Below are 12,552 nucleotides of genomic sequence, written 5' to 3'. Positions count from 1 at the left end.
ATTCTTCTTTATATTTAAAATATATAATTATAGTATTATATTTAATAAAGCTGATTTCTTATTATAATATAGAATTAGTAAAATTATTAATTATATTATTTTCTATTATTATAAATACTAGAACTATAGTTTTTAACTTATCTTTTATAATATTTATCTTAGTATCTTTTAATATTATTTTTAATATTTTTAGTTTAAGATATAACTTCTAGTAACTAAATAATTTATAATTTATTTTATTATAATAATTATAAATTTAGTTTTTATAGATTTTCCAGGAAATTTTCTTCTTAGAATTATTTTTCTTATTTTTATTATTAGTATTATTCTACTTCTTTTTTCAGTATTTTAGTAAGATTTATATTTATAAAATTAAACTAAAAATATATCTTTTCTTATATAAGAACTTAGGTGATATTATCTTATATAATTTTTTTTTATTAAAATAAGAGTTAATATAAGAAGTAAAAAATATATTCTAGTATTCTTCTAAATTATAAAGTAAGAACTATATATATATTAATTTAAAAAGTTTTTTATTTATTCTTAAATTATATAAAAACTTATTTAAAGCTTATAATATCTTTATAATATATTTATTTATATTCTTATAATTATTATAGTAAAGAGATCTAATAATTTAAAATTTTTTAAAGAATTATATAGAGAAGATAATATTATAATATTTTTTTAATTTATTTTATATTTTTTTAGTACTAGTAAGATTAATTATTTTATAATAAATATTTAATATTAAAATTATATAGATTACTTTATAAATTTTCTTATTATTTTTTTTTAATATACTAAACTGTTTTTTAAATTATTTATATATCTTATTAAATATAGTTATATTAATATTATTTAAGGACTTTTAGTATAAGCTATTATATATTTAATATACTAAAGTAGAAGAAATTAATTTAATTAATTTTTTAATAATTCTAGAGATAATTCTCTAGAGATCTTAAGAATAAAAATATATTTATAATATTTTATTTTATATCTAGTAGTTACCTGTATCTAATAAAACTAATAATTTAATAATATTAATAATTTATTATTTTATAGTACCTCTATACTTACTCTGTTTTTTTAACTATATATTTTATTAATTAATTAAGATAGTTAATATACTTAATATTTAAAAAGGGACTGTTTTTAATAATAAATAAGAGTTTTAATTAGCGGATATATTAAATAGTATATAATATATTTTTTATACTGAAAAGAAAGAAAAAGAGAGAGAAAAGATTAAAGAAAAATTTTAAACCTGAGCTAGACTTATAATCTGTAGAAGTAAGCAGTTACACGGGAAAAAGGTATAAAACCTTTTATAATTATTGATTTAGTTGAGTAAGAAACTATCTATGTGATTTCACAGTGTTTATGTTCCATCGGGTCACGTGATCCAGCGGTCACGCCCCTAGATGTCAACATAATTGCTGTCTTGAGTCACTAAAAAATAAACTAAAATAACTTGATTCGCTCTATATCTATGTGTCTATGGTCTTTAGTTTTATATGTAGAGCATAGAGAGAAGAATGTTAGGAGGCAGGATGTTCCTTGCTTCTAGGTCGACGGTCATCAGTGTCACCTTGAGATTCAACGCCGTCAACGGTCATCTTAGGCCCCGTGTACCACTTGCGAGCGAACAGGAAATAGTACGTCATGCAGGCAATCCAGACAAATCCGTTGAGGACGATAGTGTAGTTCATATCGGATGCTGAGGGCCATTGTCAGTCAATGTTGATAACAGACAAGGGAAAAACACTTACGGCTCGGGTTAGGGCCCGTGCTAGGGAACATTGACAAGACCAAGCCAAAAGCCAACCACACTACAGCTACGATCGCAATCGGCCGGCTGAACCAGCCGGTGTAGAACTCGCCGGGACGGAACCGCTTTTTACCCCAGATCAGACGGCACAGGATTGGAGTGCCCCAGGCGACGTAGTTGCTGGCCACGAAGAGGGAGAAAAGCGCGTTGGCAGCGACCGAGTTGATCAAACATAGTAAGCCAAAAACGATACACACCGCCACGAAGCCACAGATGGCCCGTACGGGCTGGTGTTTAATGCGCGTGCTGACATGGCGGAAGTAGTTGGAAAACGGCAGGGCACCGTCTCGGGAAAATGCCCAGGTTTGTCGAGACGCGGCGACGATCTAAATCCGTTGTTAGAAGATGCTTGCCAAATGACCAATGAATCAGGACGTACCAAGGTCAATCCAATCAAGAATTGGATGACTATCAAGACGCCCATGAATCCTAATGCTCCTTTCTTGCCAAGCGCTGTGAAGTAGACTTGCGCCATGGGCTGTCCGTATACCGAACTGTATGTTGTGCTGACATCTTGATCGATCACTGCAGCGATGATACTCAGCACCAGGAAGCCCAGCACACATGCACACCCTGACGACCAAACAATCCCTAGGGGTACTGCCTTGGCGGCGTGCAGGGCCTCCTCACTCATGTGCACGCAGGAGTCAAAGAACCCGATCGACCAGATTGGGGCTAGAAAGGCGAGAACGAAGGCCCATCCCTTCGGCCAGGTTGTCAGGTTATCCACGTGCCCGTAAACCCAGTCGCCAGAGTTAAGTGTTCCGCCATTCGTGACTTTACCAACCGGTAAAGCAACTACAGTAGCGATTATGATGGCGATGTTGATGAAGATACAGAAGAGCTGGATGCGAGGCATGATAGGGCCCGCGTAGATTGCGCATAAGGCGTGGATAAGTATGAGGCCGACATAGACGCCGTAGATGATCCCATTAGAGGCTGACCACGCGCCGTCGCGTGCTATGGAGACGCATGCGAGTATCATAAGCGAAAGTGTATCTATGATTCCGTAAGCCAACGCCACAAGCCGTGGCCAAAGTATGGGTGCTCACAATCCACCGAACACATCCCCCCAACTAGGCCCATCGTGTTACTGTATCCCACCAAGAAACTCAACGCATTCTTGTACTTCGGCCCCGCGAAGTAATGGGTCCACCAATATAAACCACCCGCTGTGGGCATAGCTGACGACAGATCGGCCTGCACGAGGAAGATTGTTAGCTACACGCTCACATTAAGAGGATAAAAGGTATATGTTCCATACCAATGCTAAGCCTACGCAAAAGATGAAGAGACTTGCAATAAGCCAGCCCTAAGACAGTCAGTGTTTCTGTTCTTCCTATATGAACATCTTTCTCTCTCTCTCTCTCTCTCGCAGGGCCCAGTTACCCATGTCATTGCCGCAGGACCCGCTGGCAGAGAAAATGCGAGCGTGGAGGCGATTGATGGCACGAGACCCATGATACTGAATGCGACAGCGAAGATTTGGACGGTAGAATACTGGCGACGGAGTTCCTGCTTGTACCCGAGGGTGGCTATCACACGGTTAACCAACTCCTCGCGACATGAGTCGGAGGCGAGTTACTCACCAAGTAACTGCGTATCCCCGGCATCCGCCATTCCGTCGGCACTAGAAGGAGCGGACGAGGCCGTCGGCAATTGCGGCTTGCCGGCCATTGCTGACGGTGGGAATGGTGAGCAGGCAGCTTGAGTGGGGGAAGGGGAGGGAGACCACAAAGGAGTAGCAAGAAGTGTAGGACTCTCTTTGGAAGGTAGAAAGAAGAACGGACGTCTCCATTATTTGAGAGGTCGGAGGTTCAACTTCCGGGGCAAGGAATGTATTAAACTTTGCCAAGCAGCAGCGGCGTATCCACGCAGCCCTGGATGTCTTCCGAGGTCGCCCTTTTGTCTTGCCGCAAAGTTCAGTCCAGCTTTGTCCCACAGATCTGGCAGGGAGCGGGTAGATGGGCCTATCAAGAATCCGGATTTATCCCTGGACGGACGCTTGCTGCAAGTGTGATTAAACTCGAATCTGCTAGTCAAAGTTAGTGGTCGAGTATTGTGACTATTGTCAAGGATAGGGGGGGTTTCTAACTCTCTATGGACAGTCTTCTCCACATAGGAGCTGGCATGGGCCTCCGATCGGCGGGTCTAGTCGGTCGCAAAGCTTGAAAGCAATGGTCCAAGTGGAACCGGATGAGATCTCCTCGAGCTGACTGCCACTCAACTGGGAAGTGAGACTTCCAGGCGCTAATTTAGCCAGATCATTGCAGAATACAAATGGCACGCAGCTGCAGACTAAACTAGTTCCTGCAGCATCTGCGACCGGTTCAAGGGGTCAGTGCCATGGACTCGGGAGACTTAGGAAGCGACCTCGGAAGCATGCAGCTCAGCCGGTTTGGCGCTTCCCGTCTCTGCGCCGACTTTCTTAGTAATGTGATTGGTCCCTCCAATGGTAGAATTTGGAAGTGATCCATGCTAGCACTGGTGCAAATCAGCCAAACAATCCGCTCCGCAAGTCCATCCATAGTGCTGGTTTCCATAGACGTTCCTTATCGTCAACAAACATACCTGAACCTTCTTATCAGTCCGCCCAGTCTAAAGTAAGCGTCCAGCCAGTCATGTCGTCCAGCGACAGCGATACCTCGTCCGCCGAGAGCGATACTGACGCGCCTGAACTTGCCGTGACAGCACGTCCTGATGTAAATTAGCCTGATTACCCTCATTGACAGACTTTCGCTAAAAACCGCAGGAGGAGGTGCTGAGTCTAGATCTGGAGAAGGACGATTATCTTTACAGAATCAGGAAGAAAAACCGCATTGTTTATGTTCATGTTCTCAATGGAGATGCTATTCCGCCTGACTATAGGACTGATAGCTATCGGATTCTCTTGCACCTGCGGAAAGTCCCTCGCTGGGAGGAAGAATGGACAACACTGACGGTACGAAGGGGTGCTCATGGTCTCGAAAGCACTCTAAACGAGTTCAAGCCGCACGGACTCAATCTCGCGAAGCTCGATGTATCTTCTGCCAAGTTCTACAATCTGTCAGACCTGACGAGGGTTTCCCGTATCAGTGATCGCATGTTTTGCGTGAAGGGTGACAATGAGATCTGGGTAATGAAGATCGCAAGTTTCAAACACGAAGTTCGGTACTTGCAGCAGGAGGTCGCGATCTACTCTAAGCTGGCTTCAGCTGGCTTTCCACTTGCGCCACGATTAATAGGTTACGTCTACGAAGAAACAAAGGATCGGACAATGGGCTTCTTGATGGAAAAGATTTCAGGCTATCCGCCAAGCATAGATGACCTGGAAGCATGTACAAAGACTATTCGTCTGCTGCATACCTTCGGAATCCTCCACGGAGACACCAATCGATACAACTTTCTGATGACTGAGAAAGGCGCCCAAATCTTCGACTTTGAGGGCTCTGTTGCGCTAGAAGATAAGGGCTCAGAAGCAGCGTTAAAGGAGGTAGAAGGTCTCGAGGCCCACTTGTTAGAAAGCTCCGGCAGGGGTCAGAAATGGTTCTTCTGAGGAAACATGCAAGTTCATCCTCCATGAGGCTCAACCGACTTCAATCGCTGTCCAAGCACGTACGGCACCTATGCATGGACCAATCTGCATCTTTGTACTGGATTCCCGCACTGGCGCATCTCAGGTCCTCCTTGCCAGCATGTTTCTTGCATTTGACGAACTTTCCATCCTTTGAGTGGCCGCATAAATAGCGGACTTGTAGCTGGGTGCAGGCGTCTGGATAAGAGGGCTCATCATCCTTGGAGGAGGTTTGGGGTTGCGTTTCTGTGCGATAGTCAGTATCGATCCTTCAGAACGGATGGCACATGTGCTTGACCTTTACTCTCCATTTTCAGTCTGTGAGGAGGCTTGATGAGGAGATAATCAGTGACGAAGATCTGTTGGGAAAGAGGTGACTTTCGGTAAGTCTCGGTTACGTGTATGGCACTGGAAAGTCTCAAGCAGTCATACAGGATAGTGTAAGGGAGCAGCATTCTTTCCCGGAATCCAACTATCAAGAGAACACAGTGACAATAGGCTCCAGTCTATATTGAATTCCCTGCCCCACTGCTTGACCAGTGTTGCTCGGAAGGTTCGTGGAAGAATTCATAGAGGGAACAGTGAATGTGTTTCGTTACGAAGACGAGTCGCGCGACCTGGCTCTGAGGAAACTGATCGTTACTTGAACAGCTGTTTCTCGCACCCGTGAAGAACATCCCACTTCAGCGAAAGAAAAGCTTCAGCGGCAGGAAGATAGAAGTACTTTCAATTTCCAATACCTTCGCTTCATCCTATAACCCGAGCTGAATAGCAGGAAGTGATCTTCAAATCCCGTAACAAGAGCCAAGTCAGCATCAATTACTACAGATCTTGCGTGACAAACGTACTCGTTCTTCGCCTCAACTAAGTTAGCCTTCTATCTGGTTTCATGCTAGAGCACGCTAATTAGTGAAATCTATTCAATATGTAAGGATCTCGTTGAGCCTGCTCTAGATAGCTAGTTGTTCGAGTAATTAGTTGCTAATAGAACTTCTTGTAAGCACCTTGACGGTTTTGATATACACTCCAAGCCGTGTGAATAGAAAGAAAGCTGATTACTTGTATCGGAGAAGGAAGTCAAAGTTCCCAGTCATGCATCTTCTTGCACATGTTTGCTTTTCATGCTTGAAACTCTCTCGAAGTAGGTCCCTCCGTGCCTGGCTATTCGCGTTCAAAACATTAATCTCGATGTCAAACACTGTATCCTGGAGGTTTATGTGTACTTAAAGTTCCTCGGTGCTTCCAGTCACGCCGATATGGCGGACTTGTCCCAAAAGGCCAGTTTCTAGCATAAATACCGTGAGGCGGCGAGTAGCCTGCGATTATGAAACCAGCCTGAGCATTGTAACCAACTAGTTTAGTGTCCGGATCCACGGCCGTAGCCAGGATCATCGTAAAGATAGCAGCTCGGTTGCTGAAATCCGTAGACACTGGACTAACACGTGCTGTGGAGTCTGAATTGCTTCATCCCGCAGACACCTCCCACTGCCTCAAGCCTTGGTTGGCAGAGTAAGTGAGCGATGCCCGGTCCCTTTACGCTGGGGTTATAGCTACCGCCGGCGTACACGCTGGGTTACACCTATGAGCTTTCAAGGAGGCTGCCCTGACTGCCCAGCAGCGCACGAAGTTTAGCTTGCTCTCCGCCCTTACATCAGGCGAGTCTAGCAGGTACTCTTTTTCGAAGTTCAAACTTGTCCCATAAACACCCCCAGCAACATAATTGGCTCCTCGTGGCGAAAGACAGCTCTGATGAGGCGCCAGCAGTACGTTATGCCATTTTGCTGAGGGAGTGTTACAGATGAGAACGGTGTTCCATGCCTTCGAAATCTTTTCGCCTGGACCCTTGGATGTCATTGAACGCGTTGAAACAGACTGGTTTTAGTCACCCTATTCGCGTGTCCTGCCTTAGGCTCTTGTCGGCGAGCCCACCTTATATCCGAATTAAGTTTAGATAAACTTTCCGAGCGAGACAAACTAGGTTATATGGGTTCAATTAGTTTAGTATGTGTGACTGATAATAACAAAGAAGAACGCCTTATATCAACGGAAACTGGAAGAGCAATCACGCATCCCATACCGCCGCCTTAGCCTTCTCCTCTTCCTCCTTTACCTTGGCGGCCTCCTCGCGCTCTCTGTTCCTCCTCTTGATCTCTTGTTCCTTCACAGCCCGATCATAGGCACGCTGCTCCTCCGTCCGCTTGGGGGCCCGAATGCCCAGTGCTCCCGCAATCATTCTGTTCGCTACCGCCGTCTGCTTCTCTGGTCGTCGTCCTGACACAGGGGACTTGGCGTCCGATGACCGCGGCACCGGCCCGGCGTTACCGTAACTAGGCCACGGCAGGGTTGAGGATGTTTGTGGAGAGAGTGGGGTAGGCGGCGGATCGAGAGGGCCTTCGGAGGCACGGATCGACGGCGATAGCACGGCCAGTTCGTCTCTAGAGCTTGTGGCAGACTTCGGGTCGCTTGACTCTTCTGGTTCGGAGACACCCTCGTCTACTTCATCTTCCCACGAATCTGCCACCGGCGCAGCTTTCTTCTTAAGAGCGGATGGGGGTAGTATTGACGGCCGGGCAATGTCTTTGACGGGACTTTTGTTGGTGAGGGCGAGATCACGGAGAGAGGATTGGAGCTCTGAGGTCGCGGTAGCTACAGAGGCCGACATCGTGAAGGTGTTAGCGAACAGGTTATCAAGTACGTTACTTCATGAAAAGAGTTGCAAATAATAATAGCGGGGGCCAGAGGAAAGCAAGCTCGAGGTAACACACGAGGGATGATTGTGAAGGGGAGAAGCTTGGGAGAGCGACAGAAATAAAAGGAACCAACCGTTAGGGTTCGAATTGGTCTGAGCTGCCATGTCTCCTGGTGATGTCGTAGGTCTGATGAAAGGCAGCGATCAATTGGAGATACTTAGTAAGGCCAGGGCTGTAGAACACACTGTTGGACGAAAGCAGGGAAAGGTGCAGTGAGATCATGAATGGCATTAGTCGGGAGGGGAACCCCGCCTTTGCGCTGCCCGCTGCAGCTTGATTGGCCTGGGGCAGCCACTGGAATTTTCTACTCCGTCAATCCTCCGCCGATTAGTATCCGAAAACCTGGAGAGAGCGGAAATCCGCATCATGTCTTATTTATTGTTATCCTGAATAGGATATTGGTTACGTGCCACAAGCGTCTAGCTCTATCGCCTCCAACTGTATATTTGTCTCCTGTCGCCCCTCTCGTTTTGCCCCGAGGGGATCTGCAGAGTGCAGACCCTGATTCCCATGTCGCAAGCCGCAGGCTATAATCTGGGCCACTGAATACTGGAGCTTAGCCCGCCTTACCCTATAAGTTAAAGGGCCACAGCCACCGGGCTAACCGCTGTGGAAGGCCGAAGCTAACCACCTCACTTCATGTCAAGTGCTAAGGAAATGGTTCCCACTTGATGCCTGAGGCCTGCGTCCATTGCCGTAATCTTTTGCCGCTCCCCGCATTCCTTGCTCAACAATGGCTTCGGCTGTCTCCAGATCCCGTGTCGGCGGTGCCTCGACTTTTTCCCTGCCGAACCAACGCCAGGAAATACTCTTCCCCCTCCTGAGAGTCTCCAAAGTCATGGTTCTATAATGCTCCGTCGCTGGTCTTCATTTCGATCAACTTCTGTTACAGCATTGTGTCCCCATCTCACCAGTTCACCTGGCTCTTTTATCGCTCAGTTCTGTCATACTCCGACTAACCGATTATCCGCTTCCCTCTTTACCGCAACCCCACCCACGAAAATGAAGCACCATCTCATGGTCGGTACCTGGACCCCTCCAGGTCGCATCTACACGGTCGCATTCGATGATGAAGCCTTGACCTTGGACCTGGTCAAGAAGACTGACATTCCCGAGGCGGAGCCTATTTCTTGGATGACCTTCTCGGTAAGCATGTTTTCGATGCTGTCCAAGATCTATTATCCAGCAAACTGATCCCTCTCTCTTGCTAGCACGACAAAAAAGCTATCTATGGCGCAGCTATGAAGAAATGGAACAGCTTTGCTGTTAACAGTCCCACCGAAATCGTTCACCAAGCCTCCCACCCAGTGGCAGGTCATGGTAAGACATTATATTGCCGCCATGCCCCAGCTGAGGAATCTAATGCCTTTTACGCAGAATTGGCTGCCAGCGCCGACACAAACACCCGTGCGATCTTCGTCCTAGCTGCCCACAAGCCTCCCTACAACGTCTATGGCAACCCTTTCTACAAGTACGCTGGCTACGGTAACGTCTTCTCCACCAACGAGGACGGCAGCCTGCGTGAGAATATCCAGAACTACGAGTATGAACCGAACACCGGTATTCACGGCATGGTCTTTGACCCCACGGAGACATACCTCTACTCGGCCGACCTGCAGGCCAACAAGATCTGGACACACAAGAAGGATGCTACCACCGGGCAGCTGACTTTGGTCGACTGTCTCGAGGCGCCCGCGCCGGGTGACCATCCTCGCTGGGTTGAGATGCACCCTAGCGGTAAATACCTATATGTGTTGATGGAGGCAGGCAACCGACTGGGCGTCTACGTCATCGACGAACGTACCCATAAGCCCGTCTTCACCCACATCACCTACCCCTTACTTCCTGACGGTAAGAATCATACCTGTCTGATCCTGGACATGTACTCATCCGACCTAGGACTTCCCCCGCGCAACAAGTACCGTGGTGATGTGACCTTCACCACCAAGAGCGGCGAATATCTTTTCGCAACCACCCGTGGAAACTCTTTCGATATCACGGGATACATCACAGCCTTCAAGTTGGGTCCTAACGGAAACATTGAGCGGCAACTGTTCGTCCACCCAACCTCAACCAGTGGTGGACACTCCAACGCAGTAAGCCCTTGTGACTTCAGTGACGAGTGGCTGGCGCTGTGCGACGACCAGCTTGGCTTTGTTGAGATCTATCGCTTCCGCGACGAGAACCTTGCCCGGGTGGCTCGGTGCGATATCCCTGAGATGGGTTTCGGCATGAACGCGATTTGGTATGATTAGAAGTGCAGATGCCTGTAAAGTACATAGAGTAGATGATAATGAAATCCTAAAGTTCCAATGATTGCTTATCAGTGTAAAGCATCAGGTGTCGCAAGCCTATAACCTTTTGTTCACCTGCTTCACAACAGGAATCTAAAAACCGTTGATTCCGTCAATTTTTATCAGCATTTTATTCGAGGTAACAGGTATAGAAGTCGGTTTTCTCTTTTGGGGTCCCTTCCACATTGCCTTAATGCTTAGCCGACTCTTTCCAAACATCAGCATGGTCAGATGTCTATCCCTACTTTCCGGCAGCTGGCGGACGATTTTTGCCTCAACATCCGATTCCGGCTTTGGAGAGGCTGGCACGTGCCGGCCGGCAAGAGACTCGGATTTAGTCACGTGATGCAGTCGGATGCGTTGGTCGGGAGGGCCATCGGCCAATAGCATGCGATAAAATAGAGATGAGACCAGGAACCATGGACAAACAAGGGGGATTGGCAACTCCGGGGAAGAAAATCACGGGGGAAGAGTTGAGTCAGCAGACTTGAGCTCTTAGCCGCGGGTAAGAGCGGGTAAGAGCTACCCCGGGATCATCAGCGCGCGACCGCAGCAACCACTCCCAGCCAACGTTTTACCCATACATCTGCAATTTTTAGCTATCCCCAAAGTGCTAGTGACCACTGTATCCCACAGAATAGAACTCGGCTCGCTATGATAAGATCGTACCGATCTACGGCTGTTGATCCGACAGATGCGACCATGCATTGTACGATCAGGCCATCATGAAAACCATCGGCATGTGGGAACAGTGGCTTTACCGTTGCGCTGTTCCCCACATCCCCAAACGAGCCGAACGATTTGCCGTCACGCTCCGTATTCAGACTTGCCACGCCTGACTGAACCGTGTATATAGACCCTTGACTGCTCCAGACTTTCCACTTGCATCTTTCTTCCTCCCATTCCTCTCCATCCTCATTTAACCCCTGTCTTTGACAACTCTCCCCTCACACAACCGCCAACATGTCTGCTCAACCTCGCTGGGACCCCAACTTCACTCCCTATGTGATCAACTCCATGGGCCCCAAGACTCCCGAGCGTGCTCGTGTGATTTTGGGCTCTTTAATTAAGCACATCCACGACTTCGCTCGTGAGGTCGAACTCACTCCCGCCGAGTGGATGATGGGTGTCGAGTTCATCAACTCCATCGGAAAGATCAGCACTCCTATCCGCAACGAGTGCCACCGCATTTGCGACGTTATCGGCCTCGAGTCGTAAGTTTTACGCGATTTGAAAATTATCGCAAAACAACAAGCTGACTTTTCTAGTCTCGTCGACGAGATCGCCAACAAGATCGTCACCGAGCAGGGTCTGTCCCCCACCTCCAACGTCATCCTCGGCCCCTTCTGGTCTCCCAACGCCCCCTTCCGCGAGCTCGGCGACAGCATCATCCAGGACCCTCTCCCCAACGGCCAGGTTACCTGGATGCACGGCCGCCTTACCGATATGGAGACCGGCAAGCCCATCGTCGGCGCCGTCCTCGATATCTGGCAGGCATCCGCCAACGCCATGTACGACTTCCAGGACCCCGAGCAGAGCGAGAACAACCTTCGCGGCAAGTTCCGCACCAACGAGAACGGCGAGTACTACTGGTACTGCTACCACCCGACTGCCTACTCTCTGCCCACCGACGGACCCGCCGGTGTCCTCCTCAACGTCATGGACCGCTCTCCCATGCGCCCTGCTCACATCCACCTCATGATCACGCACCCCGACTACGCCACCGTCATCAACCAGCTCTACCCCTCCACCGACCCCCACCTCGACATCGACTCCGTGTTCGCCGTCAAGGACGACCTCGTTGTGGAGTTCAAGCCCAAGACCGACGACCCCAAGGCCACTCTGGACCTTGAGTACAACGTCACGATGGCGCTGAAGAAGCACCACCCCAACCCCAACTCTGCCCCTCCCGTTTCCTCCTTCGAGCGCTTCAGCAAGGGCCAGAAGTTGTAAACGAGCGATAGAAAAGCAGAGTCGGTGTGAGATATGATTGTTTGCCCAAGCCTTTTGTATATAAATTTAGCGGTTTTTTTGCTTATCTTGTGAGATGAAATACCTCGAATGTTTGTTTGGCAGGTTCTGTCGATTGGAATAGAATCCTACAATTAGAAATGAATT

General features: G+C 47.4%; 6 protein-coding genes across 6 annotated transcripts; 3 read left to right on the top strand and 3 right to left on the bottom strand.

Annotated features, from left to right (window-relative positions):
* Positions 1-944: 944 nt before the first annotated feature.
* BO97DRAFT_477462 (amino acid transporter) lies at positions 945-3,597 on the bottom strand (the record flags this gene model as incomplete). The annotated part of the gene is made up of 10 exons (XM_025700552.1): positions 3,427-3,597; positions 3,227-3,372; positions 3,102-3,149; positions 2,890-3,037; positions 2,217-2,836; positions 1,779-2,163; positions 1,598-1,726; positions 1,087-1,099; positions 1,018-1,023; positions 945-966 (listed from the first exon to the last, which is right to left on the bottom strand). Exons 1-10 carry the CDS (start codon positions 3,512-3,514, stop codon positions 945-947), a joined length of 1,605 nt encoding a protein of 534 aa, XP_025552396.1. The 5' UTR covers positions 3,515-3,597.
* Positions 3,598-4,458: 861 nt separating this feature from the next.
* On the top strand, positions 4,459-5,372 carry BO97DRAFT_433945 (uncharacterized protein; the record flags this gene model as incomplete). The annotated part of the gene is made up of 2 exons (XM_025697639.1): positions 4,459-4,539; positions 4,590-5,372. The coding sequence occupies 2 exons, from the start codon at positions 4,459-4,461 to the stop codon at positions 5,370-5,372; spliced, it is 864 nt and encodes a 287-aa protein (XP_025552395.1).
* Positions 5,373-6,547: 1,175 nt separating this feature from the next.
* BO97DRAFT_45763 (uncharacterized protein) lies at positions 6,548-6,874 on the bottom strand. Its single transcript, XM_025699210.1, has one exon. It carries the CDS (start codon positions 6,780-6,782, stop codon positions 6,582-6,584), a length of 201 nt encoding a protein of 66 aa, XP_025552394.1. The 5' UTR covers positions 6,783-6,874; the 3' UTR covers positions 6,548-6,581.
* A 503-nt stretch (positions 6,875-7,377) lies between these two features.
* Positions 7,378-8,340, bottom strand: BO97DRAFT_389095 (uncharacterized protein). The gene is made up of 2 exons (XM_025693694.1): positions 8,214-8,340; positions 7,378-8,036 (listed from the first exon to the last, which is right to left on the bottom strand). Exons 1-2 carry the CDS (start codon positions 8,242-8,244, stop codon positions 7,453-7,455), a joined length of 615 nt encoding a protein of 204 aa, XP_025552393.1. The 5' UTR covers positions 8,245-8,340; the 3' UTR covers positions 7,378-7,452.
* A 597-nt stretch (positions 8,341-8,937) lies between these two features.
* BO97DRAFT_405083 (lactonase family protein) lies at positions 8,938-10,427 on the top strand (the record flags this gene model as incomplete). The annotated part of the gene is made up of 4 exons (XM_025695106.1): positions 8,938-9,286; positions 9,352-9,460; positions 9,518-9,991; positions 10,040-10,427. Coding segments are annotated over exons 1-4 (1,079 nt in total), but the record flags the coding sequence as incomplete, so codon positions are not given.
* Positions 10,428-11,307: 880 nt separating this feature from the next.
* BO97DRAFT_389089 (putative catechol dioxygenase) lies at positions 11,308-12,524 on the top strand. The gene is made up of 2 exons (XM_025693693.1): positions 11,308-11,648; positions 11,703-12,524. The coding sequence occupies exons 1-2, from the start codon at positions 11,398-11,400 to the stop codon at positions 12,385-12,387; spliced, it is 936 nt and encodes a 311-aa protein (XP_025552391.1). The 5' UTR covers positions 11,308-11,397; the 3' UTR covers positions 12,388-12,524.
* Positions 12,525-12,552: the final 28 nt, after the last annotated feature.

Source organism: Aspergillus homomorphus (genome assembly GCF_003184865.1).
Source record: "Aspergillus homomorphus CBS 101889 unplaced genomic scaffold BO97scaffold_14, whole genome shotgun sequence".
NCBI classification, from domain to species: domain Eukaryota; kingdom Fungi; phylum Ascomycota; class Eurotiomycetes; order Eurotiales; family Aspergillaceae; genus Aspergillus; species Aspergillus homomorphus.
This window is presented reverse-complemented; position numbering and strand designations above follow the sequence as displayed.